Genomic DNA, 27,448 nt, shown 5'->3' on the forward strand with positions numbered 1-27,448 from the left:
ACAAAGAAGAAGCTGGCAGCGCCGGGGGAGGTGGATGGGCGGATGAAGCCCTGGGCGAGGGCCTCGGCCACATAGTCCTCCATGGCTCGTGTCTCTGAGGGGGCCAGGGAGAGCAGACGACCCCTCGGGGGAGTGGTGCCGGGTTGCAGCAGAATCTCCATATCATAGGGATGATGAGGGGGCAGAGCAGCAGCCCAGTTCTTGTCGAACACGTGGAGTAGATCCCGATAGTGGGTAGGGATGTCCTTGGTTCTGGGAGGTGCGGTGTCTGGGGGGGGGGGCTGAGTCCATCTCCGGGGCATGGTGTCTATGACTGTTACACTGTGGGCCCCAATGCAGGAGGCGGCCAGCTGACCAGGATATGTGAGGGTTGTGCTGTCGGAACCAAGAATGTCCAAGGATGAGAGGTGAGGAGGGGGCGGAAATGACTAGGAAGCGGATGGTCTCATGGTTTTCTTCCACACTCATACGGAGGAGTTGGGTCTGGCGTCGGATGGGATATGGTTGGCGTGGGCGACCGTCCACAGATGTGACCGAGGTGGTGTGTTCCAGTTCGGTGGTGGGAAGTCGGAGTTGGTTGGCGAGTTCCTGGTCGACGAAGTTGTCGGCCGCTCCGGTGTCAAGGAGGGCGTTGAGGACAACCGGCTTCGGCTCCAGAGGAAGAGTGACACTCAGAAGTTGGCGATTGATGGGGGCTGAGGGTGTGGAGCCGAGTAAAGCGCCTCTGACCTTTACTTGGCTTGCTCTTTTGCCGGTCGCTCGGGGCAGACAGCTCGGTGGTGATCCGGTGAGCCACAGTAGGCGCACCTGCACGCCCTCCAGCGCCGCTCTCGTTCCTCGGGAGACAGACAACCTATCTGCATGGGTTCCTCCCTGACCGACGGTCGTGGGTCCAGACTGGAGGGAGACGAGCCGGGCAGAGGACCCTGGGGTCTCACAAGTCGGGTGGCAAAGTAGGACAAGCGTGGTCGCGTGAGGACACGTTGGTCGATTTGCAGCACGAGCTCCACCACGGCGTCTAAGTCCTCAGTAGCTCGTCACGGATGTAGGGTGCCAGGCCCTCAGTGAACACCACCTTAAGGGCCTCACCCCCCCACTGGAGCTTGGTGGCCACTGTGCGAAACTTGGAGACATATTGACACACGCAATTCCTCCCCTGGCGGAGATTCAGCAGTTGCGTCTCGCCTCCGAGCTCACTTGTGGGAGGAGCAAATGTCTTTCGAAGCTCCGCCACAAAGGCTACGTAGTCGTTACAGGCTGGAGACCGCTTGTTATAGAGGGCCGCTGCCCACTCCTGGGCACGGCCTGTGAGCAGGGAGGTCAGGAGGGCCACCCGGGATTGAGCAGAGATGTAACGAGATGGCTGACACTCGAACATCATGTCCAATGTGGCGAGTAAGCCATCGAGGGAGCCTTTGGAGCCATCCCATCGCTCGAGGAGGCCGATCTGGGGTTCCTCCCGCGAGAGGGCGGGCTGTTGCTGGAGAGCGGTAATGGCGACGGATAGCTGGATAGTCAGATCGGTCAAGGAGTCGATCTTGGAGCTCTGTCGATCCACCATAGTTCGAAGCTGAATAACCTCGGCTTTTAGACACTTGAACTCTGCGGGGTCTTACTGAGTCGATGATAGTCAGGGAGTTTGGTAATCCGTAATCTCATGAGTCGGATCGTTGAAACAATGACCGAGTAGAGGCGAGAGGGCGAGACTTCCGTATATAGACTGGGAGTGATGACGTAGGTGGCGAGAGGGGTGCTGGGAGTTGTAGTTAGGAGGAGAGATCCCTGGTTTCTGGTTGCAGTCTCCTTGGGGTTCCTGTGTTCTGGGGCAGCGCCTGGATCTCTGGGACTTGGAGCTCCCCCCGTCTCCTGCACATCTTTGGGGGGTGGATCTGTGGTCCCTCACACTCTCTGTTGGACGCTCCTACAGAGAAACCTTACATAAGCAAGCATGTGTACACACACAGGTACTCACATGGTGCTTTCAAAAGTATGGGCTTGGGCACTTTAAACACAGGTCTTAAGACCATGGTGGGCACTTAATGCACTGTGATTTGTTATCGTGTGATTGTTCAGTTAAACAATGTTGATTATATATTTCTTCATCAAGTTGACGCAGTGATAGCTTGATCTTGTTGTATTGTTGTTGTGTCCCTTTTTTTTGTTCTTTTGCTTTTTTTGTCTTTCTCTGCAGGTCTAGAAGCAGACTCTTGTTCATTATTGTTTATTTTTGTGGACCCCCCCCCCCCCCCTCTCCCCACCTTTTCTTTTCCTTTCTCTTTCACCTCTGTCTCCGTGTCTGGTCGGAATTACAAAGCATTCAAAAACAATAACAATAAAGTTTTAAGTATCAGGCGTGACATTAAAAGCAGACGCTTTAATGCTCCACCTGAGAGTAAATCTGTAAGGCTTGTTACCAGCATTCAGACATCAATTCTGTTTGCTTCACAGCCAGACAGGACACGGAAAAAAAAAAATAATAATAATAACTTTTGCTGAAAACGAGTCAAAATCAACAGTGATCTCCCAGAATTTTCTTGTGCTTTTTCGCCCACAAGTAGTGAAACCAGGAAATTGGGTTCTGATGAAGGTGCTGAAACAAGACAATTGGGGCAGCCAGAGGGAGAAGGTCCATTTGAAGTACTCCTCACCACTCCTACTGCTGTGAAGATTGCTGGGAGGCCATCTTGGATTCATCTATCCCACTGCAAGCTCATCAACGTCAACTGACCGCCATTAGAGCGCAACGAAGTCCGGGTTTCAAAGGCAATAGGTATTCATGTCTCAACCCCCGGTGAAGACGAAGATCTGCTTCAAGCTTGCTGGTTTCACCACATTGTTGATGTTGGTGCACGTTTATGGCCCTGCACTTGAGCCGCCTCTCAGCACCTAATGGAACGACTAGGACAGCGGCATCTGAAGGGGGTACTAGAACTGGAACTGGGACAATGGATTGGGGCTCCTCCCTGACCGCATACCTACATGACAACGTAACTTGCACCCACCTCGGCTGAAGACCCCCTGGACGCAACTACGACAGGACACAACAACGAAGAGACGCTGGAATAGTATAACTGCTTCAATCACCTGCACCCAATCTCCAACCTGGTTTCACGGTCAAAGGATCAGAAGAACTTTCCGGAGACAAGATCAGCTCCCTGACAATTGAACAACCACCTCAACATGCCACGGAAGGACCCTGACGCCTTCCTATTGAGAGGTTGAACTGTGCGCTCTCATATCCCGAACTCCATTCTTGCACTCCGGACCTGGATTTCAAGGTACTCATCAACTTAACACTGAAACCATCCTGATCAACGGAAGAGGACTCTGACCTTCCAAACTATCCTCCAACCGGGACTCTCAGTCCACGGACAAACCCTTGATGAAGAATGCTTGATTTGCCTCAGCTTCTGCCATAGTTAGAGCTGCATAAATTAATATTAACTGTTCATTTTTCCTCAATCACAGAAAAAGTCATCTGCGACTTGAAGCTTTAAATTAAATTCATATGATGTTTCAATAAACTCTACTGATGTCTTTTGTATATTATGTGGTTTTGCTAACCATTCCCAATCTATTCACAGGAACTGCCATACACTGTAGAACTGTTGCATCATGATTTCCATTATCTCACTTGTATCTCTGTAAACTGCTGTTTGATGTTATTGTCAGTCGTGTTTGCCTCATCGTGTTTTATTGTTTAATTTATTCTTTATTATTTTACTTAACTGTTCTTTGTTAGTTGTTTTCTTTTTGTTTGGTTATCCTATTCAGATAAACAGGAGGGATTATGTTATGGAAATTTTATATTTCATTACTTTAATCCTATTAACAAATGTATGACCTTATGCCTGAAGCATTCTCTCTCTCTCTCTCACACACACACACACACACACACACACACACACACACACACACACACACACACACACACACACACACACACACACACACACTTGTTACCTTGTAACTTCCCACATACACACACACATTCTTGTTACCTTGTAACTCCCCACTTACACACGCACTCTCTCCCCCTCATGTTCTCTCTCCCATTCACACACACACCTCTGTTCTTTCCTTATAAAATAAACTTGCGAGGCAGAATTCGGTGCAGTTGCCTCGTTGCTCTGCCACAGATTGCAATTTGGTTCACTTGTCTGCTTCCTTATTGTCTCCTGTCTCTCTCTAGCTGCAGGAAATGGGTTTATTGATAAAATATATTGATAAAATCCCTAACAGAATCTTAAACCAACAGAATCAGAAAATGATTGATGAAGTGCATTTGTTTTCATACTGAATTTATTGATTAATCGAAAACAACAGAGGATCAAATACATCCTTCACAGAGAGGGAAAAAACATTGTGATGATGTTTAAAATCGGGTGTGGGCTTGTAAATTCTTTTTAATGTTTTAATCGTTTCAAATCGCATCATGCATTGTATCAAATCAAATATCATTTTCAAATCAAGGAATCGTGAGCAGGAATGTATCGTATCGAATCAGCAGAGGGTTTCACGTATTGTATCGCTGGTAGCGTATCAAGATATGAATCAAATTGTCCACAGTGGTGGAGATTCACATCACTATCTCGCACGCACGCACGCGCACGCACACACACTATATATAATTGCAAGCCTAGTTGCTAGTGTTTGAAAAGCAGTTAGAGGTATTGCTAACCATGGCCAGCCTGGTTTTCTTATGCTCATTAGGAACATGTTTAAATTGGGTCTAATGTAATTTCTACACCAGATTTCTGAGATAAATGGAACGCAGCATAATTGTTACTGAGAGAAGCTAATGTTAGCATGCTAACTAGCCAACACTAGCTGATTCACCTGTGTATCGTTGCAGCCAGTGAAATACACTCTTTAATCTCATATGCTTTTTCAGGTGTAATTTGCTGTGATATTCATAGACCACAGAATAAATAAAAACAGAACTGGACATTGCTGCAAGATCCCAACGAAAGATGACACCATTTTCATCAATCTCTTTGTGACATAAATCCATCTAAATGTGGTAAGTGGTACCCTAAAGCACAAGTCTACATCAAAAGCAGCTATTGCAAACTAAATTACAAATATATGCTTCAAATGAGCCTGCGTTTCTTCAATTTCCATCCCTTTTAGTCATAACGATAAAAGCAAGAATCAACTGTGATCAAATGAATGTCTAAGAATACACAATATTTGCTTTTTACCCCACATTTTTCATAAGGAGGATGTTTGGGGTTAAAGCTGCAAATTTCAAGTGTGAAACATTGGTAATCTTCCTCTCAGGGCACCAACGGTGAATAAAGTCCCCGGTCTATCAAATCAAACGTTTACAGAACTAATTTAGTCTTGTATATTTTTTGAGCTATGGCCAAAGGACACAGCAGAACTTCCACACCCTCTGCTGCTTTTCCCCTCTTGCAGACAAACTCGGCCCTAACACTCTCTCTGATGCGTATGTCATAAGGCGCTGCTGCTAGTAGTAAACATCTGAAAGGAACAAGGCTAATTCACATGATAAATGTCAACTGAAATGAAGCTATCAGCTGAAAGCAATTTCCTTGTACTCGCCTGTGTTCTGCACCAGGGACTTGGGAGATTTTGGCCCCTCCATCGATCATGGAGCCTCTGTTTTTGGCCAAGGTACACAATACCCTCAAATTGCTGACATGTGGGCCAAGAATCGCCACAAAAACCTGCCATTTCCACCCCGCCCTCCTCTGTTCCCGGCCCATCCACTCCTCTGCTAAACTCTTGTTTATCCAACGACTCGGGTCTGTTTAGACCATTATAAAGCGCAGCAACAGACAGAGACAGGACACTGGTGAAAATGTATTAAAGCTCCATTCTGCAACACGAAGCACCGTGCGGCTACCAGCACCAAGCGTGCCCGAGAAGACCACCGTGACATCTGCAACAAAGCTAGATTCGGTTTCAGGAAGTCAGAAGGCTCGCAACAAAAACTTTTAATTAGCAGTTGCAAACTTGCAATTGTTGCAGTCATCAAATGACTGTGTGGCTGTAAGATCAAGTGTGTGGGCAAACTTTAAATAAAGTCTGTCTGACTTGTGGGATGCCTGTGACCAGTAGCGGATTGAGCAAAACAAATCCCGATAAAGACGATGACACCAACCACATAATGGCACGGAAGGCCTCTCGCTGGTGTAAACAGCAGGCGGCTGACAGAAGAGCCGAGTGCGTGTCGCTGCTTCCTCGGTCCCACGTTTCTTGTTATTGACTCGGTTTCAACAACTACTCACACAGCAACATTCAACAGACTTTTTTTCTTCTTTTAACCAAAGCTATTTAAAGACAAAAGAGGCCAAGTGCAACATTAAAAGCCTCGTTTCCTAATGGATGATTGTGGTGCCAGCAGCATGGGCCTCGTAGGTCTCTGCACAGGAAAAGTCTATTATCACTCCAACTAATGGAGCAGGGGGCAACTTCAAAACCAAAAGTGAAGAAAATGAAAAGAAAACAAAAGAGAACAAAATGACGCACAGGCTTCAAAGCAGTGATCCTTTAATGGAGTCCATCAATAATACTTTCCTGACTTTACTGTGTTTAAAATAGAGTAGCTGTGTTATCAATCCTAGACACGGACAGAAATTAAAGCCCCTTATTTCCGCCCCGCTTCTAGTGCATTTATAATAGACCTGGAATCAATGTGAAACAAATGTTTGGCATCATGCTAATGGCATCTGTTCAGATGACTATTTAAGTCTCTAGCACACACTCTCTTTTTGCCACCAAGGAAAAACCCGCAGCCAGTTTACATTCGGACGGGTGCGCTTGCTTTGTATAAACAGACAAACCCTGTGGCAACCAGTTTGATTAGGAGGAGGCCCACAAATCCCATTATAACCCCATTCCTTCCCTTTTCACTCTTTGTTTGAAGATGGGAAGAGGGAAGGAGGAGGTGACAGGGAAGCTTGTTGTTGTTTCCAATTTTTGTTTGTGCATGTACGCAGCGGCACTAAGAACAAACAACACGGTCAGAAACAACGTAACTGATAAAGAATAACACTCCCCTGTTGGTTGTGTATACTATAATAAACACTGAAATATCATTTTGTTTGTTTTATTCTTTCCAGTCAGCCTAACAACTCCTTGGTCTTTGCTGCAAGCTGTTTGTCGACGTCTGCTGCCATCTCTTCTGACATTTGCTGAATCTAAAAAAAAAAAAAAGGAAGAGATCACTTTTACTAAAAACACAATTTTTTTTCAATGAAAAGCTAAACGACTACCAGGACTCGCACCTGTTTCTCTACGAGTCGTATTGTGTCCTCTGAGTGTCCCTCTTTAGCCTTTTTCACCTGGCTGATGGCATTAGAGCGAACTCTCCTAAGGGATTCTTTGGCCTTGTTGCCAAACTGTTTAGCTAGCTTGGCAAGGTTCTCTCGGTGTTCTCGTGTCACTCTGCAAAAAGAAAAAGGTGGACATTTTAACTTAAAACAAAAAACAACTAGGAGAAAAAGGACGATACTTCATGTAAGGTATTATGCTGTTAGATAATTTGTGTGTTCTCAGACTGCTGCTCAGCTTTCAATCAGACCACGTGGAACAATATGTCCACTTTAAAGTAACACGAGATAGATTTTTAAACTTGAAGCTAGAGCTTTAACATTGATCTCAGTGAAGGTTGAGTAAGAAACTTGACCAGTTTCATATGCGACGCCCCTCTGCAGCTTCCAAACACACCCACATCACCCCGCTTCTCCTCCAGCTTCACTGGCTGCCAGTCAACTTCAGGGTTCATTTCAAGATCCTGGTTCTGGTCTATAGGGCCTTACATGGAGAAGCACCATCTTACATTGGTGATCTTCTTAGTCCCTACACCCCCAGCAGGTCCCTGAGGTCCAGTGATCAAAGTCTACTGGTTGTGCAGCACCAGGCTAAAGACCAAAGGTGACAGATCAGTTGCTGCTGTGGCCCCCAGACTCTGGGACTCTCTCCCCCTGAGCCTGAGATCAGTGGACTCAGTGGCTTTAAAAAGCAGCTGAAGACTCACTTGTTCAAGCTGGCTTTTGTATGACCTTCTTCACCACTCTCTCTTTATTCTGCTCTCCCCACCTATTCCACCTTCCTCAGGATCCACTCTCTCTTTCTTAACATTTTTTTAATCACAATTGCCTATTTTTGCTAATTTTAAATATATTTTTAAACATTTTCTAAATGCTTTTTTAAATTTTTACAGTTTTTGTTTTTGTGAAGCACCTCGTGATTTTTATCTTGAGAGGCGCTATAGAAATAATATTTTTTTTCTTCATCTTCTTCTTCTGACCAGATACAGCACTTAACTATTTTGTGGAGTGGGTAGGTGGCCTATAGGAGAGCTCTTTATCTGCTTTACAGCTGTTAGCTGTTATGCTAGCAGTTAGCATTTTCAGTTTGCTGATTGTCAATAAAAAGCACAAGAAGAAGAAAAAGAAGTTTGCTTTTTCTGTTGGCATCATGGCAGAGCTGGGAAGTAAGAGTGTAATGTCTTTGGAGGACAAGCAAAGAACTAAAACCAGAGCGAATATCGACATGGTCAACACTAATCTGAGCGAGCTAAAGGAGGCTACAAAATCACGGACTCATGGTGACCTGGCTTTGTTGCTACTGGACGTGTAAGTAAAAAAATTTAGTTGTAATTTACTTTAGTATTAGTTGGTTAATGTTAGTCTTAGCACTAGCTACAGCAGGGCTATTTACAACAGTTGTAATTCCACTTTCAACCATTAGGGCAGAGGAGCAGCAAACTGCTCACTGTTACTTTAATGAGGTCAGCACGGTTTGTTCTTTCACTTCTGATTAGCCGGAACAGCCAAATGATATTCACAAGTTTTCATATGGAATAAGACGTGTCATACAGCCACGTCCTTCCACAATTCCTTGTACCGATCAAACGGAAATTAACCATGTCACCAAGTGGGTGGGGCCAAGCTTAGGTTATAAACTAATGTATGAGAAGATTCAGGCCCCTTATGACTGACGACCACGAGGGGTGGCTCCAGGGGGACAAGGTGTGTTAAACAATGGCAATAAGGATAAGTAATTTATAATGTTACAAATATAAGGCTCCAGTCATCTAATTCAGACTTTATTTATTCTTTTGTTTAGTTATGTTGTACACATTTGTCTTAGCTCACGGTTGGTTTAGATGCCCCTTCAGTTTTATGATCCAAGATCTCCATTTTGGGACAGCTTTGTCCCCTCAGATGCACAACTCTGAGATTTGAATACCAAAATATCAGAAATCAATGCTGATAGGAAGTTTTTGGTAGATTCTCCATTCAGGCTTTATTCTTCAAAAAGAACATTCGCTAAAGATGAAATTTCAAAGGAGCAACAGGTAAACACACACAGTCCAGTTCTCAAAGTAATTTTGGATCAATCATTTCTGTCTTTAGAGTGTAGGAGAAAAAGAGAAGCCCACCAACAGAAGCAGAGGAAGAACAAAACATTGATCCCCGTCCAATACTGGGACCCTTAAATCTGGCCTTCAGCTCTTGAAAATCTGACTGGGGTCGTGGCTGCTCTCCTAAAAAGACTTGGTGGTTTCTGTGAAGCTAAAAGACCATAAAGTCCCCTTTTCTTCTCACTCTAGATAATATCAGAGGTTGATGTGCAGATCTGGACACCAAAACTCACCGTCCTGCGTGTTTTAGATGTTTGCCTTCTCCAACACAGCTGTTGCAGTGGTTGAATGAGGTGTTCAGATTGTCTTCAGGTTCTGCAGAAGGCTGTGGATCCCGTTGATTCAAACCAGGTGTGTTGGAGCAGAGAAACAACTCAACATGCAGGATAGTGACTCAAGGAGCACGACTGGACACCACTGGATGACAACATGAACTCTTAGGAAAGTGATCTCTAAAACAGGTTAAACTGAAGCAGATTTAGGTGTGAGTGAGTGAATAAAATCAAAAGTAAACCATGACACAGAAATAAAACCAATGTCCTTGTTTGTTAGAATTAGTTCCGACTTCAACAACAAATCTCTTTCCAAACCAAAGTTTTACAAATCTGTCATCCCAACAAGTTTGCATCCACTTTGCATTTGTTTCTCAGAAAAGCTCTCATTTCCCATCTCACTCACCCCCGTTTTTTTTTTTGCCGATAATTGGCTTTTTCGCCTTGTTTTTGCTGCGGGAACAATTTGCAAACAATCCAAGTGCCGCGTCTGTTTACTGCAAACAATACGACCTAATTACTGATTCCCGGGCCAATCAAGGAGCACCCTCTCTTTGGAAATGCAAATGGAGGCTCGGAGTGTGCCGAGACTGATTGCAGGGGGAAAGCGGTCTGATTCTTGTGTCCCTCTTCTGCCAGAATAACACCTGCTGCTGTGTGCACACTAAAATCATACATGCAGATAAACAGAGAGTGGCAGATATGTGGAATTGTGTATATGTGAAAGAAACACACTCTACACACACATGCACGCGCATATGCTTACACAGAGCGACTTGGTGAGTGAGTGACGGATTGTTTTGGGTGAGATTGTTTGATTTGGCCGAAGGAAAAAAGAGAACGGGAGAGAACGATTTTCTTGGAGTATGACCCAGCGTTCCCATCAACACGGTGAAGGTCGCTATGATGCCATAAGAAAAGTTAATAAACCTGTCAGTTACAGTGAAACTCAGACGCAAAAGCAAAAACTAGGAGTCAGATTTACGTGATCTTTAGCTACAAGTGTGGTGAAGATTTAATAGATTTCATGGGGACACTTTGAAAAACCAAAAATATCTGTCCCTAAGTACCAGAACATCTGACTGTTTCTGTACCGGGAGGAGGTAAACACTGACGAGAAGGAGTGTGGAAAAAAACCTGGGAACAACAGAAGAAAAACAAAAGTGAAGAAAAAGGTGGAGAAGAGGGAAAGTTTTCTCTTGCCTTGGGGTGTTTGTGTGTCAGAGAGGAGGAACTCACTTGGGAACAGGCACCTTGATGATGGTCCCATCCACCTCTGGGTTTAGGTTCATGCTGCTCAATCTCAGGGCACGGGTGGCCGCCTCCGTGGCCTGGGGGCAGGAGCGAACACAAACACACGCACACACAGAAAAATACGGTTTGAGCACTGGTGTGAATGGAAAAGCAAAGCTGTGACTGCAGGTAGTGACTTAGCTCCAGGTGGCAATAATTAAAGAGCTGTGTGTGTGTGTGTGTGTGTCAGGGGAATCCCACGCAGCGTGGAAGTGCCTTGGGCCACTGTCAGCGCTTGGCCTCGTGGGACGGGACTGTGAGAGGTTGCAGGGCAGAAAGTTGACCCCCGACAACCCAAAAGAAGAGTTTCTTGTGTTTGATACTTGAACATGCGCTTCAGGTTGTTTGTTCAATTATTAATTTTCAGAGAGAGAGAATTAAAATGTAAATATGACTGTACAAACTTTTCATGCATTAGAAATCCTCTCAACACTGTCAACACATCCAGGTGTTTCATGACTTTTGTTTTATTTTAAAACGGCTCAGAAGGTCTCATTATTTTGTTTTTGTGAAGCATGATTTTTATCTTGAGAGGCGCTATAGAACAGATTGTTTCTTCTTATTATTATTAATAAAAATTTTCACAGATTAACTCAAGTTAATTTAATGTTTTAGGTTTAATTGTCAATGTACTTTTGACAAACATTGATTTTGTTTATCAGTTCATCTGGTACCTGTGTCACTTGTTCATGCTAACTGACCACTTTAATTATAAATGTAAATTATTTTGGAAAGAATTAAAAAGCAGATGCAAATCAGTCCATATCAAAGCAAAAGCAATATTGTTTAACCAGCTTTTCAAATGTTTCCATAATTCTTTAGACATTTATGTTTTTTTTCTAATTTAAAAGCAGATCATGGTTCAATAACATGCATCCTCTAAAACTTCCAAATAAAAATTATGATTGTTATTTATGAAAAGAATTATTTTGACTGCAACAGCTGTGTTGTCGAAAATTTGATTTAAAGCTGTTTAGCCCTGAAAAATGATCTGATCGTTTATCATATTTTGCTCTAAACAGTTTTAACTGTTTTTAAAAGCATGTGATGCATAAATCCTATTGGTCCTCTGCAGAGGCATATGCATTTATATTTATTCCCCACTTATTCTGCTGCACCAAAGTTCCTTGTGCAGGTTTATAATCAGACTACAGGTCCGTGTGGTTTTTTTCTGCTCATCACCTTTTCTCTGATGTGTTACTTTTCTGGATGGGAGACGATGCAGGTGCAGTCCACCGGCTCAACCTTTCTGGTTACAAACTTCAGCGGCTCTTGGAGGCTCTCAGAGGGACTCTGATCATGCTTTTGAAGCTCACGGGTCTCTAGAATCGATTTTATTTTGAAGGTTTCTTTGATTAATCATCGTGTGCTCCAGAGATGCTAAATGATCCACAGATGGAAATGACCTGTAAAGTATTTTCTAATCATGATTTTGTTTCAAATTTAACCCAATTCTGTTATTTCTGTACTGAAACTTATAAAAATGTATTTATACCTCTAGTAATTAAAACATATAAAATGATAAAAATGATTTATTTACAATTTCTAAGTAAAAGAAAACATTTTAGATGAATATTCTGGCCCCCAGTCGGCCTCATTCACTTTCCTTTAACATGGTAAAACCTTAAAATAAGAGCGTTAACGTTGAGCAGTGACCTCACAACATATTAATAAGGGCATTTTTGTCCAACTGTATAATTATTTCCTCAGTCGACTATTTGAAAGTGAGCAAGAATGTTACACAAAGAAATTCAAGCCACACAACTTCCCCCTTTTATTTCCACCCCTCGTATCCCACTCTCCAAACCTGACAGCTCCTTCTGGACTTTTCCACCGAGGGAAAAGTAATGGCAGCAAGACTAAAGGAATTTATTTTTGTGCATTAAATAAATTCATGAGGTTTCTTAAACCCATCCGGAAAGCGGGCCTCTGGTTGCTCTCTTTGAGCGTGGGGTGATCGATCCATCCCATAGCTATGTTTGATTGTTCTCAGCATCAAATTCATCACCGTTTCCTCTCCTCTTTCTCTCAGATGACCGCTGCAGCGGTTACTGAAAAAAAAAAAAAAAAGAATTTCTCTGGAAAAGAGCCGGGCAGGTTCTGGTTATTATGCTGGAGAGGAAAAGAAATTACGCTGAAGTTTCACATCAAACGCTCACAGCCCGCTTCAAAGCAAACAGCACAGAGAAGAGGAATGTGTTTGTGCGTGTGTGTGTGTGTGTGTGTGTGTGTGAGCATCTGTGTGTTTGGGTGCCTAAACAAGGAGTAAACGCACCGGCACACAAACACTAAAGTGCCCGGTCCTGTACTCGGGGTGGTAAGTGTCCTTAGCTTGTGTCTTCCCCGGCTGCTCTAATGAATGAACAGAAAACACAGATAGAGACCCACTGAGGCTGGTAATTGATAGGCGTCATTATAAGACTATTAGGACTCGGTGCTGACGACTCACCCCTGTTTGGGTGTCGCAGCTCCTGACAGCGTAGAGTGTGAGAACAGGAGTGTGTCCGTCAGAGCTTGTGTGGTCTGTGGTTGTTGGTAAGGAGAAAGAAAAAACTCACCGGAGAAAATTTTAGCCTGAAAACCTCCAGATTTCATAAATACTTGGTTCTGTTTGTGGTTTTAAATTTGTATGAAATGTTTTCTCCTGGAGGACAGTTAAAGCTGCAAAGGCAAATTTGGAAATGAAAGTAACTTCATTCTTTTTTTCATGTATCTTAACAAAACCCTAACATAGTATAGCTATAAATATATTATATTGTGGAGAAGTAATAATAATAAGGTGGTTCTCTCTCTCACATTTGTCTAAAAACCTCCACCAATACCACATTTTGGGTCAAAAGCAACGATTGGACCATCCGGTTGTCAGTTTCACCACTCACCTGGGGCCACCATTCATTACACACTGATGTATTTAGCAACTGAACACCACTGGTGTGAGAGGCTCTCCACTCAATAATGTCATAGGAGGAGAAACTCGGGGTGGTAAGTGTCCTTAGCTGCTACCACTTCAACTTTAGAAAAAACTACCTGAGTCCCAAAAGAAAATCACCTTTTGAAGTCATGGACAACAAAACATGTTTGGACCTAAGAAAATGACAACTGGTGTTAGCGCTCTCTCATTTCCTCCGGCATAGCTTGTTTCCAGTTCCAGCAGAATCGTCATCAATGTCTTAATGTCATAAAAATTTTACGAGTTTTTAATTTTAGTTGAAGGTTAGGGTTAGGGTTGAAGTGCATCGTACTACTGTGTTCAGAAAGATAAGTCAACTGGGCTTCTCGGTTTCCTTGAAGATGTTATTTGAACAGATTTTTCGTTTCAAACTAAAAAGTTTAACAAGCTTATAAACAGTAGTAATTTGGGTAATATAAATGTGAAAAAAACTCACTGTATAAATCTCCCCTCAGTACTCGGAAATTCTGACTTCCAAGAAAGCAGAGAGAAAGCCTCGAAAGTTTGGGTCCACTTTAGAGGTCGACCAATATACCAGCCGGCCGATATATACAAATTTTTCCGACATCGGCCGAATTATTTTCAAAAGCTGATATCTAAAAAAAGAATCTGGCACTTGTGTGGCCAACTGGCGCCACTACTAGACTAAAGAAAGGACCCGAAGGTCCCCAACACACTCAGTGTTTCTCAATGTCAAGGAACATTGCCTTGATGTCTTGGCCCCGCCCCGGTTGCCTAGGAGATACGTCATCGGGAGCCACCAACACGTGTTCCAGTCGGTTCCAATGTTCATGTTCTACCGAGGCATGCGTTTTCCGTTTGTTAGCCGTTTAGCTAGCTGAGCAAGGACACACGAGAGGTGTCTTGTAGCCTAGCCTTGGCCAAAAATTACCCACAATGCACTGCGGTATTTTCAAAAGGACAGCAGATCAGAAGCTGGCAGCTACTTCGGGGACAATTTTCAAGTTTAAAAGTAAGTCAGCTAATTTAAAATGTTTTTTTTTTAGATCCAAAGAAGTTATCTATTGTTTGTTAGTTGCTTAATAGTTGCAGCTTCGGTGGCTAGCGGGTAGTAACTCGCCTATATTTTTTATTTAATAAACCTATACACAATTTAAAAAGTAAAAGACTCATTATATATTTATATTGAAACTAATACGTATAAAATATAACGTTGTCTCCCGTGTCACGTGACGTTACGTGACCGCCGTGGAAGCCACGGTCACGTGATGCAAGTCTGTTCCATTTAACCGTTTTCTTTGACGAGGAAGGACAGGGTCCTTGATCTAAGTGAGGCATCATCATCTTGATCTATTCTAGCGGGTAAATAATCTGTTTAAGATAATGTTAGCGTGATACTTTAGCTTCCGTTGCTATCAGCTAAATGGTGCATTTGCTTCCTCCTCGGAACTCAAAAAACTCGAGTAGGAAAAATCAACCGTTTGAAAAAGAACCGCAAAAGAAACGAAGATACACAGTAAATTTAGTTCACAGCAAAGATGTTTGCTTCAGTTTAATTTGCATTTTATAATACTACAAGGACCCACCCATCACACAATTTGTCCAGAGCAGAAAGAAGAGGAACAGATAATACATATATTGGTATTGGTTTACATCAGTTTTGGAAATCAAGAGTTAGACTATATCTGATTTCGGTAAGAAAAACAATATCAAGCATGTGTGACAATCCTTTTCTCTGACTGTATTTAATAAATCAGTTAAATCTCAACAGAGATTTGTTTTGTGTTGTTTTTATTAGAGTGTTTTAAAAATCGGAAAAAGGAAAATTCTGCAACTTCAGTCATTTAAAGATAAAAAGAGTTGGAATCAGTCATGTTTACGTTTCCTTTAAACTGAGTTCAGCTAAGGCAAACACTTAGTGATTAGTTTTGTTTACAGACGAGCTCCTCTCTTTATATTGTCATCTTATCAAAAATAAATAAAAGCATACAACACGTCTGAATGCAAAGAAACCCTTTTATAGGACCTTTCACTGAAGGGGTTTCTACTACAAAGTGTACTGCCATCAATATAAAAAATAAAGCAATTGAACTTGAACTTTGAAACCGTCTGCCAACAGAAATAAGAGCTCTGGATACCCGATATGCAGAAAATCATGTTCGATGCAAACTCGGCCATCCAAAAGTCTGCATGCCGCTGCACGATTAAACAAAATCTACAAAGCAAAACCGGGAAAATAATAAGTTTTAAAGAAAGAGAAAAATAATCTGTTTCTTCCTAACCTCGGGGTAAAATGAGGTCATTTCCTATCGGTGACAACTCACATGCAGACATAACCACACTACGGCATGCACATACACACCATTGCTATCTTTCACCCCAGAACAAAGGGGCTGCTTGAGTGATCAATCAATTAGCATCTGAGGCACGGGGCAGCGAGAGACGCAGGTCGGGTTTCGTTTACAGAGTGATGTGGGGTTCTAGTTCTGCTCTGGCTCACTTTTCCTTCTGCACGGACCATCTATCTGTCTGTGCTTTGGCTTATTTTCACAACGTTTATTTATTCAGCGCTTGTCTGTATGAGGTGAACAGATACAGGTAGGAGGAAGGAGCTGCACTGTGTGTGTGTGTGTGTGTGTGTGTGTGTGTGTGTGTGTGTGATCGTCTTACTTCAGGAGAGCTGCTCATGTTGATCATAATGAGCTGAGGAGACTTCATGGAGATCTGACCCAGCTGGTTCAGGGGGAACTTCCCATCCTGAGTTGCCACCACTATGTGATCCAGAGCCCCTAAACACCCACAGATCAGTGGAAGTGTTTATTAATGTACATGAGCAGAAACTTCACCCACCATTTACATGTGACAACATTCTTCACTGTATTTATTTTTTATATTAGCTTTATTTGTCTGTTTTAGGTTGTTTACCATAATAAAGTCATTTGAAACTGGAATATCTTTCTCCTTTGCTTCCAGGTAGCCAGACTTTGTTGTAATCTTTTAAAATAATCACTTTCTCAAGACTTTTTACTCAGTCTTTGGTTGCTTTTTCTAATTTTCTGTCCCTCGACTTGACGATGGCAGCGCAATGGTTTATTTGTGCTTAAAATGAGGGAAGTGGACAAGTGGAGGAGACATGTCAGGCCTAAACAAGCATCTCCAGTGGAAGATCAATATCTAAAAGTCATGCCTTGAAGAAAACAGAAACATTTGAAACAGAACCTGAGAGATGCATGTTTGCTCAGTTGTTGGTTTACTGTATGTCAAACGTTCAGCTCTTTGGAAATCGTTTTGTTGGTGTTAAAATGATATCCTGTGTGTGTGTGTGTGTGTGTCAGCCTGTTTAGTTTTCATAGAGGACAAATTGTGTCTTTGTGACAGTCTGTTGGTGACTAAGTGTCTAAATTTAAGAGATGCACCTGTACAGGACTCCAGGGAGATGATGTATACCTGCAGCCACCAGCTGAGAAAGGGGGGACACCCTGGACAGGTCTCCAGTCACACACACTCACTCACACCAGGTGAGTCTGTTCAAAATGTCCATCCTTCATCTCCTTGTCCACTATGAGACAAACTAAAGTATGTCTGCACTTCTGTCCCTCCCTCTCCTTCTTTTCCTCTCTCCTCCATCTGGCTAACCTCAGATGCAGTCGTTTCCTTCTTCTCTACCTCTGCCTTACATCATTCCCTCCCTTCTTTTTAGCCCTGGGAGGGGGGGTGGTGTGCTGGTGCTGTGTGGAGAAGTGAGGTGAAGGGAAGGTGAGCCAGGGGTGTCATTTTTCTCTAAAAGATCAATTTATCATCAGATTTCAAAGGCAAATAAAACCCCAAACTCATCAGATGCAGGATGTTACAGATGGAACACAGGCTGGACATCGCTGCTGCACCTTCTTAATATTTAACTCAGGAGAGCAGGCAGATTCTCAGACATCACTAAGTAGACTGAACTTAATTCTAAATCAATAAGAGTATTATATAACTTTTTAAAACAGATTTTTAACCTTTTCTGCTGTATACATTACGTAGTGCCACTTATAAACTTCCCCTGGACTCTAGCAATAATTGAAACACGAATTTTATATTTTTTGTTGAAAATATTTTATAAAGCCAGATTTTCTTATGTGATCTATTGTTTTTGTTACATTAACAAGGGTGGTTTTAATGCTAGGAATGCAGGTATAAAGCTGCCATTATCAACTGAGAGCAAATATATTCAAATTGATGAACGTTGTTAGAATCTTTATAAAGTTTTAACGTTCCTCTCAGCTCTGGTAGGTCATAAAACTGTTTAGAGTTTATGAGGCTTAAGAGGGAACTTTCAGACATTAAAAGAAGGAATAAAAAATGGGTTAAAGGAACACTTTAGTCTTGCAGCAGTTATGTTTTGTACTTAAGTCCTTGTACACCAGCATCAGCTCCACTCCACCTCGACCAGGTTGAGTTTTCTCATTTAGGTAGCCTTGAATTTTCTCGAGGTCTGCCTGGAGCCAAACATGGCCGACACGCCCAGTGCTGACTGATTGGCAGGCTCAAAAGCATGCGTACCAATAGGGGGAGCCTCCAACTGGCAGATAGAATGACCCCGGCTTTCCACAGGGGCCGTCAGCAGCACGTTACTGCAGCAGCACGTCTTGCTCGCGTAAGCTGCTGCTTGGCCCTTCCCACGAGACGTGAAGCAGCAGGGGAGCAGCTGTCACCGACCGAGCACAAAGTCACACGAGTGACTTCATCAGTAAACACAACAACAAGCAGGAGAAAACTACAACATGGTTTGTGTTTTATGTTCTGTCCGTTTTATAATCGCCAATACGGACCTGAAAAACAAAGGAGACCGCTAGCTAGGTGATAACGTCTCACGGGGCGCACAGTTAGTAACTTTTTTTTAAAAGTAAAGCAACCGGAAGGCAGTACATTCTTTATTCTGAAAATCTCGGGAGCTTCTCTCCGTTTCCGCATCCGATTTCCTGTCTTTCCTTCCCCAAAAATGTCGAACTTGACCCGTTTCAGAGGCGTCGCGCGTAGAAAATAGAACCGGCGCGTAAAGGCCGCGACATGCTGCTCCTGAGACGCGGCCGACTCGCGCTGCTGACGGCTCCAGTGGAAAAGGTTCTGTTGACCACAGCGGTTCCTATCAGCAGCTATGACGTGCTGCTGCAGTAACGTGCTGCTGACGGCTCCTATGGAAAGCCGGGGTTAGACTGTGGGTGCGTCCTGCATGCGCGATTCATTATCATTCTGGATGCTGTGGAGTTAAGGAGCATCTGAATGAAGCCGTTTTTTCTCTGTCCCTCACCGCTGCTCAATAACAGAGTCTCCAAAAGCAAGACTGCTCAGGCCGCTTTTGTTTAATAATAGAGACACCACAAACTTCTCTGCGCTCTTTTGCCCCGCCCACGTGCTCGGAGATGCGCTCATAACATCACAGACCACACACTGCCCATGTACTCAATCACGTCCTCATTCCTAAGGCAGTGTGGAACAAACACGGCCAGGCTGGGGCGGGTGGAGCCGATGCTAGTGTGGCACTTTGTTAGTACCAGGTTGGACCCCTTTTGCCTTCAGAACTGCTTTAATTCTTCATGTCGGATTCAACAAGGTGTTGGAAACATTCCTCAGAGGTTCTGGTTCATATTGACATGACAGGATAACACACTTCCAGCCATGATTCTGGACTGAGATCAGGTGACTGGAGGTTTTTGGAGTCCAGTGAACTCATGTTCATGTTCTAGAAACCAGTTAGAGATGATCCAAGCTTTGTGACATGATGCACTCTCCTGCTGGAAGCAGCTATCAGAAGACGGATTCATGTAGTCATAAAGGGACGGACATGGTCAGCAACAATACTCAGGTAGGCTGTGGGGTTTAAACCAGGCTCAGTTCTAAGGACTCCAAAGTGAATCAAGACCATCTCCCCTACACCATCAGCAGCAGCCAGTACCACTGATACAAGGCGGGAAGGGTCCATGCTTTCAGGTTAGCTCCAATTTCTGAGCCGACCATCTGAATGCTGCAGCTGAAACTGAGACTTATCAGACCAGGAACTGTTTCCAGTCTCCTCTGGTCCAGCTCTGGTGATCCTGTGTGAATTGTATCTACAGGTTCCTGTTCTTAGCTGACAGCAGTGATACCAGGTGCGGTCTCCTGCTGCTGGAGTCCATCTGCTTCAAGCTTCAGAGATGCTGTTCTGGTTGTTTCAGCAGTTATTTAAGCTACCGTTGCCTTTCCATCAACTAGAACCGGTCTGTGTCCATTCTTCCCTCACCTCTGGCATCAACCAGACCAGTTTCTATAACTCTAGAGATGGTTGTGGGTGATAATCCCAGAAGATCAGCAGTATCAGGATTACTCCGTTTGTCTGGTAACAAGTTAACAAATGACCTTTAGAGGTGGCCACACTTTAATCTGAGAGGAGATCCACACTTAACGATTCTCCGTTTCCTTCCTTCAAGCTAAGCTGCTGTCCCCAGCTCCAAAATCAGGATTTAAGATAGATTTCCAAAGTACTGACATATGAACTCCTTGTTTACGTAGAAACGGAGCTGGTTTCCAGTCTGCATTACCCACATCTGATTAGCACAATATGGTAGAAATGTCACTGATCCCCCCCCTCACACCCGTCTTTGCATCGAAGTGACTTCCTGCTGTAAGTTTGACGCACACAAACACATGCAAACAAGTATGGATTCATGGCAACACACAGCATAGATACAGTCAAATCCCCCCACACACTCGTAGGCTTAATGAGAGCCAGATGAGGGGCTTGTGAAACAAACACACATTCAGACAGCTGACGTCATTTGATTCCACCATCTCATCTCTGCTGTCAGCTTCAAATCCTGCTGCCTCACCAGATCACTGTGCAGCTGGACGGAGGACAGCAGTGAAGGACGGACAGATGGACAGGAGGGAGGACAGAAAAGAGGGGCGGATGAAAGATTAAGAGAGAGGAAGTGAAGCAGAGAGTTGTTGGGAGTAGTTAGACCCTTATCTGGATCAGACAGCTGTTGGTGTACTTTTATTTTTAAGAAAGAGGGAGGATTTAATATAATTAGACTAATAAATAAAGCTAAAAATCCTGTTCCTTTTGCATAAGACTGTTTACGCCTAGAAGGAGAAGAGTCTGTGAAAATACCTTTTTGTAAAACCCCCAGAGCTGTGTAAACAACCCAAAATAAAACATTTCAAATAAACATGAAGATTTTTGTCAAATTGAGGCCGTTTTATGCCAAAAAAAATTCAGAAATTCTAGAATCCTTCTTGTGCTTCCAGATTAAAGAAGCAGACAGCAATCTCCTGCAGGTAAAATGCTGACGACTCACAAATTATTTGCACAAATGCATTAAAAAATAAAAACAACCAAGAGTTATCCCCTTTAACTGCCTGAAAACCAACATTTTCCTGAGGTTTGATAACAAATTAAATTCAAAAGTTAGTAAATAACTCAACATTTTCAAAATAAAGGTGAAAATTACTGGGTAAATAAATATAAATCAATAAAGAGGAGTCGAACAGAGAGATCTACTCAAAACGGTCGATTAATGAAGAAAATAAGATATCTGACATTCTGTCGTTAAGATTTTGTGAGAAAAGAGCTTCAGAAAGTAGAAGAAGCAGAACAAGGAGAAGACACTTTCAGCTTTAGGTCCAACCCTGGCGGCAGCATCCTCCTTTGGGAGCCTCCATTAAACACTCCACCTCTGACTCCCTGAGCTCTGCTCCCGTTTGTTACAACCCAGAGCCTAAAGGTCACGGCCTGGATGTAGTCGGGGAAACCAAGGCCAGAGCAGGGTCAGAGCACCACTACACGTGGATCTCTTCAGATTAATCCCTCGGACGCTTTGTGAGGTCTATAAAATCACAGAGCTAAAATGTCTCATAAGGTCTAGAAAGAGATTTTTAAGTATTAAAACGTTGCAATAAAACCACCTCATTAGCTTTACATGCGTCTTATTTTCAGTATTACTTTGCATTTCAGACTAAATGCATGCTTAATCTCAAGGCTGGCTACAACAGTTTGGACTTTTAAGAAACAAAGTGAGAGTGATAGAAGACACAAAGAGACATTTTAGCAGAAGCCCAAGAGACGTGATGTGACTACCTGGCGAGGTTCGGATGCTGAGGTTGCGTGTGAACTCATCTTTGAGCCCAGCGAGAACAGATGTCATTTCCTCCTTCACCTCATCCAGACTGATGATGTCTTCCACCAGAGCCGAGTTAATATTCACCTTCGCTGACTGGCCCTTTGCCTTCACTTGGAAGATCAACAAGAAGAAACTGAGAAAATCAGGTTCATATGAAGACAAATATCCCATCAACAAACTCACATTTGAGCCAGTGAAAATATCAGAGTTGAGCAACGTTTGAGCTTCAGTGACTGAACTTTCTGGACAGACCTTTTGCTTTCTTGGTGGCGTAGAGCCTGACGCTTGCAGGAGCAAGAAGGTGAGAGGTGCCGGGACAAAGAGGAGGTCTAACGCCGACCCTGGAGGTGGCGGCGAGGGGAGACTGGACCGGTCTCACCAGGGTCTGACACAGAAGCCGTCTCAGCAGGCTCAAGTGATTGAAAGCCATATCTGTGAACAAGCAGAAGGGTACATTTAAAGTAAAGGACATGTTAGAAGGATCAAGACTTAATGCAAATGAGTCATAATTATTTTAAAAAATCAACAATGAACTGTGGTTTTAATGCTTAATGAAATGAGGTAATAGCTCAGGTCAGCCAGCAGGAGGTAGGCCGACATCTTCTAAAACAACTCCCGTCAGCTCCGCTTTCCTTTCTGATTTTTCTTTGATGAATCAGACTTTAAAGGTTTAATTACATTGAATAAGACTATCGACTTTGGCAGCTGAGTAGCATTAAAAATATCACTCAAACAAATATTATGGATAAAAATTATCCCCAAAACAAGTTTCTTTCTTTTGTATTCTGTAAAAACATTTTCTACATCTCTCTGAGCTTACGTGTGATCTGTTGCTGACTAACTGTACAGATGAATGAACTTCACACGAGCACGACCTCTTTAACAACATTTTTACAAGATTTAACAGCACAAAGGGTTGAGTTTCACTACAATTTAATAATAAAAACGAATGAGTTGTAGGGGGGACCAACATTGAATAGGTCATTTAAGTTAAAAGAAATTAAGGTTTTACAACTATAAAGGGTGAATATGGAACTATTTAATAAATAATACCTCTTGCTTAGAAGTGTGCAGAATGAAGGTACAGCATTTCCTTTAAAAGCTATATTTTAATAAAAAATGACTCACAGATTTACTTTAAAAGGCACAACACTGGGTTTATGTTTACATCTACCAGCCAACAGAGGGCACCATGATAAATGACCCACACTTGTATAGCACCTTTTAGAGTCAGAGGACTCCAAAGCGCTTTACACCACAGTGCATCATTCATCCATTCACACTAGGGCTGGGCAATAAATCGAAAATTTATCATTATCGAAATTTCTGAGTCTTATCGAGATAATTTTTCCCATGTCAATAAATTTCATAATGAAAAAATGTGTGTAGATTGGCAACATTCATAGCCTTGTATCACCTGAGTCATGTAAAAATGTGACTCAACGTAATAATTGTGACAGCCCCATCTAGTGGAGAACTTTTGTCTGAGCACACCTGTAGTTACCGTCCATTTATCGTTACCATTATATCGTGATATTAATTTTAGGCCATGTCGCCCAGCCCTATTTCACACACACACACACACACTGACGGTGAAGAGCTACAATGTAGCCACAGCTGCCCTGGGGTGCAATGACAGAGCAGGCACCAAACAGTCTGCTTGACACCAGCGAGGTTGGCACTGTGGAAAATGGCGGACTCGGTGAGTCAAGCAGCTGCTTCGGAGCCCAGAAGATGTCGTTATGCTTCTCAGAAGAGCAGGAGCCATAAAAGATCAAAAACCAGAGTGAGTTTAGGTGAAGCCTACAACAGATGGACCCTCATAAAAAATGTCACATATCAGCAGCGAACCTGTTATCCTGCCGTCTGCAAACCTTGTTCTGTTGTTGAAACTACAACCTCCACACACTAGATGTCGCTTTGGTGTCCGTGTTCCATATTCAACCTCCGATGGTAAAAACTGTTAGGATTTGCATTAAAAATTTACAAGAAAAAACAAACAAATAACATTCTTTAGAAAAATGGCTTATCGATCCAAATCTTCTCATTGCAACAGTCCCAATAACTGTTTATTTGTTTTCAAAGATTAATTTAAGCAGTTCTTTAATCAGCATATCACTACTTCCTACATCATTGTTTCTGTCACTGAAAAAACAAATAAGCAAAAAGCAAATTAGTTCAGATTTAAAAATGGAAGAAAAATAAATATCCTAAATAAAATACATAAACTCTGTTTGACATGAAACAATAAGTACAACAAGTGTTTAATTAGGTAAATATGAGACTCTTATCCGACTGTGAAAATAACACATCACTTCTCCCTCTCGTCCCGTGACGATCACAAAAGCGTCCACACGTGGTTGTTTGGGCATTCCTGAGCAGGACGCTCCCATTCACAAAAACATAACAACACGGCTCTGCCTTTCTATGGAAGAATCAAACCCCAGCGTGAAAACTGTCTTGTGTGTGTCAGCTGTACCACTGACCCTGAGCAGGAACACGCAAACATAAAAGCACCTCTGCTAAATTTCAGCCCACACAGAAAGAAACTCAATTCTGTCACAGTCAGAGGCTGTGGACAGCTTGTGGTGAAATGTTCCCTCACTGGCATTCCTTACAGTCTGAGGAGTATTTATGACTTTTATATGTACGTGTGCCATTCTGCTGCATTAAAATCATCCCATAGAGAAGAATTAACTAAATATAGCAGGGATATTTTGGGGAGTTCCAACTTGAAGCCAAAAAAAGCAGAAAATCTACACTGAAAAACACATTTTTAATGATAATTTCTGATCATAATCAGTCACTCTGCGTTTTTCGTGCAGGCTGAACATGAAAAAAGTCTCCAACACCTATGTCCTGCATTAGCTTTGATAGAAAATAGATGGTGAAACCTCTTTAACAACATTTTTACAAGATTTGAAAAGCCTGACAGATCTACGTCACACTGTCACTTAACATTCATGGACTCACCATCTTGACTCAACACAGGGAAGGCTGTTGTGGGTTTAGCGTCCAGGAAACAGCAGAGAACATCTCAGCTAGCAGAAGCTAACTTTTAGCATTAGCAACGCCACCACATAGCAGAACTCCTCCAGGTTAGAGTTTTTTGTGGAGCTAAAACATCTATGTCGCAGAGCAAACCGAGTTAGTGTGGTAGAGTTGTGTTGCTGTTATCCAATCAGAGGCGAGATGTCCGAATATCAATAAGTAAGGCTCCAAATCCTGTCATGTTAAGCCGTCCTCTAATGTGGCATTCTGCTAGTTCCTGAAATAAGCACATCTGAGCTTGCCCACACCCCCAAATGAAAATGTATTGATTAAACGAGCTGCGTTTCATGGGTTTCCCCCAGAAAACTTGCTAGGCCTGGCGGACTGTGAATGCAGGGGTGGGTGGGGAGGTGCATTCAGATCATTCCGCCACCGAGCGTCGTCTGTGACTGCGGGTGGGGGGTAGACGCTTGGCCTGGTGGGGGCCTAAGCACGCTTAAAAAGAGCTGAGGGAAACCCTGAACGAGTGTTCAACACCTGTAAGAAAATTCACAGTGTTCAAGTGAGCTTCAGCACTTATTCTTTTTTGAGACACACAAATTGGAAATATTTTTGAGAAGTCTAAAGATTTCACTGATAGGTTTGCATTTATTTTGAGGAAAAATAATTGTTTGTTTTAAAAATATTGAAAGTTTTGATTTCAGAAGTCAAATCTTTACTCAAAACAAACATATTTCTAAAGAAAATAATAAATTGTTAGGGGTGTGTATTAGCAAGAATCTTGCTAAACTCCATATATCAAGATGCAGGACAGACCACTAGATAATTTGCGGTACAAAAAAAAAAAAACAGATATTTGCAATTTTTAGGGCAGAATTTAACTGCAAAACTCAGGCTAGACGCTTCCAAGACACACGCCCGGTGTTATTGCGAGATCTCATTGTTCCGTCGGAATGAAGGCGGTAAAAATTGCTGCCACCTACAGGCAGAGTTTGAATAGCACCACACAAAAGAAATACAGTAAATGTTTTTATGTAAATTCTCAATAAAAATTGACACACTGCTTTAAAATATGGATTCAGTATCATAACAAAAAGTATCTTGATATTTCAGTGCAATGATATTTAAAATATTGCAAAAACTGTCACAGATATGCTCTACAAATGTACCTAACCTATACCCCTCATCCTTTCTGGTAATTCAGGACTCTGTCCACAAATTTAGCTACAACTAAACGGAAATATTTAGGCTACTCTTCTGTTTCTGCCAGTGAAAACCCATAACAAGCAGCCACGGCTGGGAGGTTTCCTGACAGGCTGATATGAATTGCCACTCTGTGGTAGAGCTGATGGGCAGAGATGTGGGAAGGTGACAGATCTCTTTAGAGAGGAAGTCAAGCACACAAAGTGAAACACAGGTGGTCGGTAGGATACTGTAGCCTCACATCCTGTAGATTTCACAGCAGCTGCAGACACACCTCTGCTTCTTCCAGCAGTAGGAGCCAGCTGGTCAGCCCGCATGCTCCTTCTGTTTGCTTTAGAAAAGAACACTGAAGGGTATCTGATAAGTGTTCGTGCATGGCTCTGCGTCCTCAAACAAACTGCTCACAGAAATTATGAAACTCAGAAGACCATAATGTTTCAGAGGAGGATGAAAAAATAGATGATTCCAACTCTCCAATATTACAACACATTATGATGTTCTTTTCATCAGTTACAAGGCCAAAACATAATTATAGTAACAGTTTTTGAACAAAAAACCAGAAAGCCTGAACTAAGCTAATTGTTGTTTGTCGGTAAATAAGTTTATTAAATGTTTTAATTAACTAAAAAATTAATAAAATAAAACCCAAAGGAACAATAACATTTTAAATTCCAAGCACTAAAATATTATCGGGGGAAATTGTTTTATTAACTAAACCAATAACTGTCATGCTCTTTTAAATATTTCTCCCCCAAATAGACGTTCAGGACAACCAGGTCCTATATCTAATTAAATTGATCGCGTGAAAAATGGTCGAGGCATAAACAAACCATGAATTTTAGGCTACTATCTGATAGCACAGTTTAGTTGTTGACTGAAGGTCGGAGGCATTTTTTCCGTGAATGCAACTAACTGCAAGTCAATAACAACCATTTTTACTTGTCTAAAAAAAACATTACTGATAATTTAAGGTCACGAAATCATCAAAGGCACAATAAAACTGTGGATTAAACTAAAAACGATTACTTACTTCAAGCTCAAGGTTCTCACAGGCGACACATGCTAGCTAAAGGAGGAAATATTCCAGTCGATGGTAAGCTTCATCAACAAGCGACAGAGCTCTCGGAGAGTGGGTTTGTTTCTTTGTACGGGTTGCACCGAGTGGGTGGAGTTACGCGTTGATACTGATAGTTGGTCGTTGAAAGTTCATAAGGTAGATGCCAGACTACAAACCGACTGC

At 42.5% G+C, this 27,448-nt stretch overlaps 1 protein-coding gene across 3 annotated transcripts; it reads right to left on the reverse strand.

Moving 5' to 3' along the window:
- Window positions 1-6,502: 6,502 nt before the first annotated feature.
- On the reverse strand, window positions 6,503-27,349 carry mrrf (mitochondrial ribosome recycling factor). Of its 3 annotated transcripts, XR_011520862.1 has the most exons (8): window positions 27,239-27,349; window positions 22,267-22,446; window positions 21,972-22,124; window positions 16,547-16,665; window positions 10,912-11,003; window positions 10,767-10,809; window positions 9,634-9,817; window positions 7,288-7,416 (listed from the first exon to the last, which is right to left on the reverse strand). XR_011520862.1 is itself a non-coding variant. In XM_070552289.1 (7 exons), exons 2-7 carry the CDS (start codon window positions 22,442-22,444, stop codon window positions 7,092-7,094), a joined length of 780 nt encoding a protein of 259 aa, XP_070408390.1. In that variant the 5' UTR covers window positions 22,445-22,446; window positions 27,239-27,348; the 3' UTR covers window positions 6,503-7,091. The 3 variants fall into 3 exon arrangements, 2 of the variants coding, with proteins under 2 accessions (XP_070408390.1, XP_070408391.1); XM_070552289.1 differs by lacking the exons at window positions 9,634-9,817; window positions 10,767-10,809 and adding an exon at window positions 6,503-7,169 and having other exon boundaries at window positions 7,257-7,416; window positions 27,239-27,348; XM_070552290.1 differs by lacking the exons at window positions 7,288-7,416; window positions 9,634-9,817 and having other exon boundaries at window positions 10,653-10,809.
- Between the last annotated feature and the right edge of the window lie 99 nt (window positions 27,350-27,448).

The sequence above is a fragment of the Nothobranchius furzeri genome, chromosome 6 (assembly GCF_043380555.1).
Source record: "Nothobranchius furzeri strain GRZ-AD chromosome 6, NfurGRZ-RIMD1, whole genome shotgun sequence".
Classification (NCBI taxonomy): domain Eukaryota; kingdom Metazoa; phylum Chordata; class Actinopteri; order Cyprinodontiformes; family Nothobranchiidae; genus Nothobranchius; species Nothobranchius furzeri.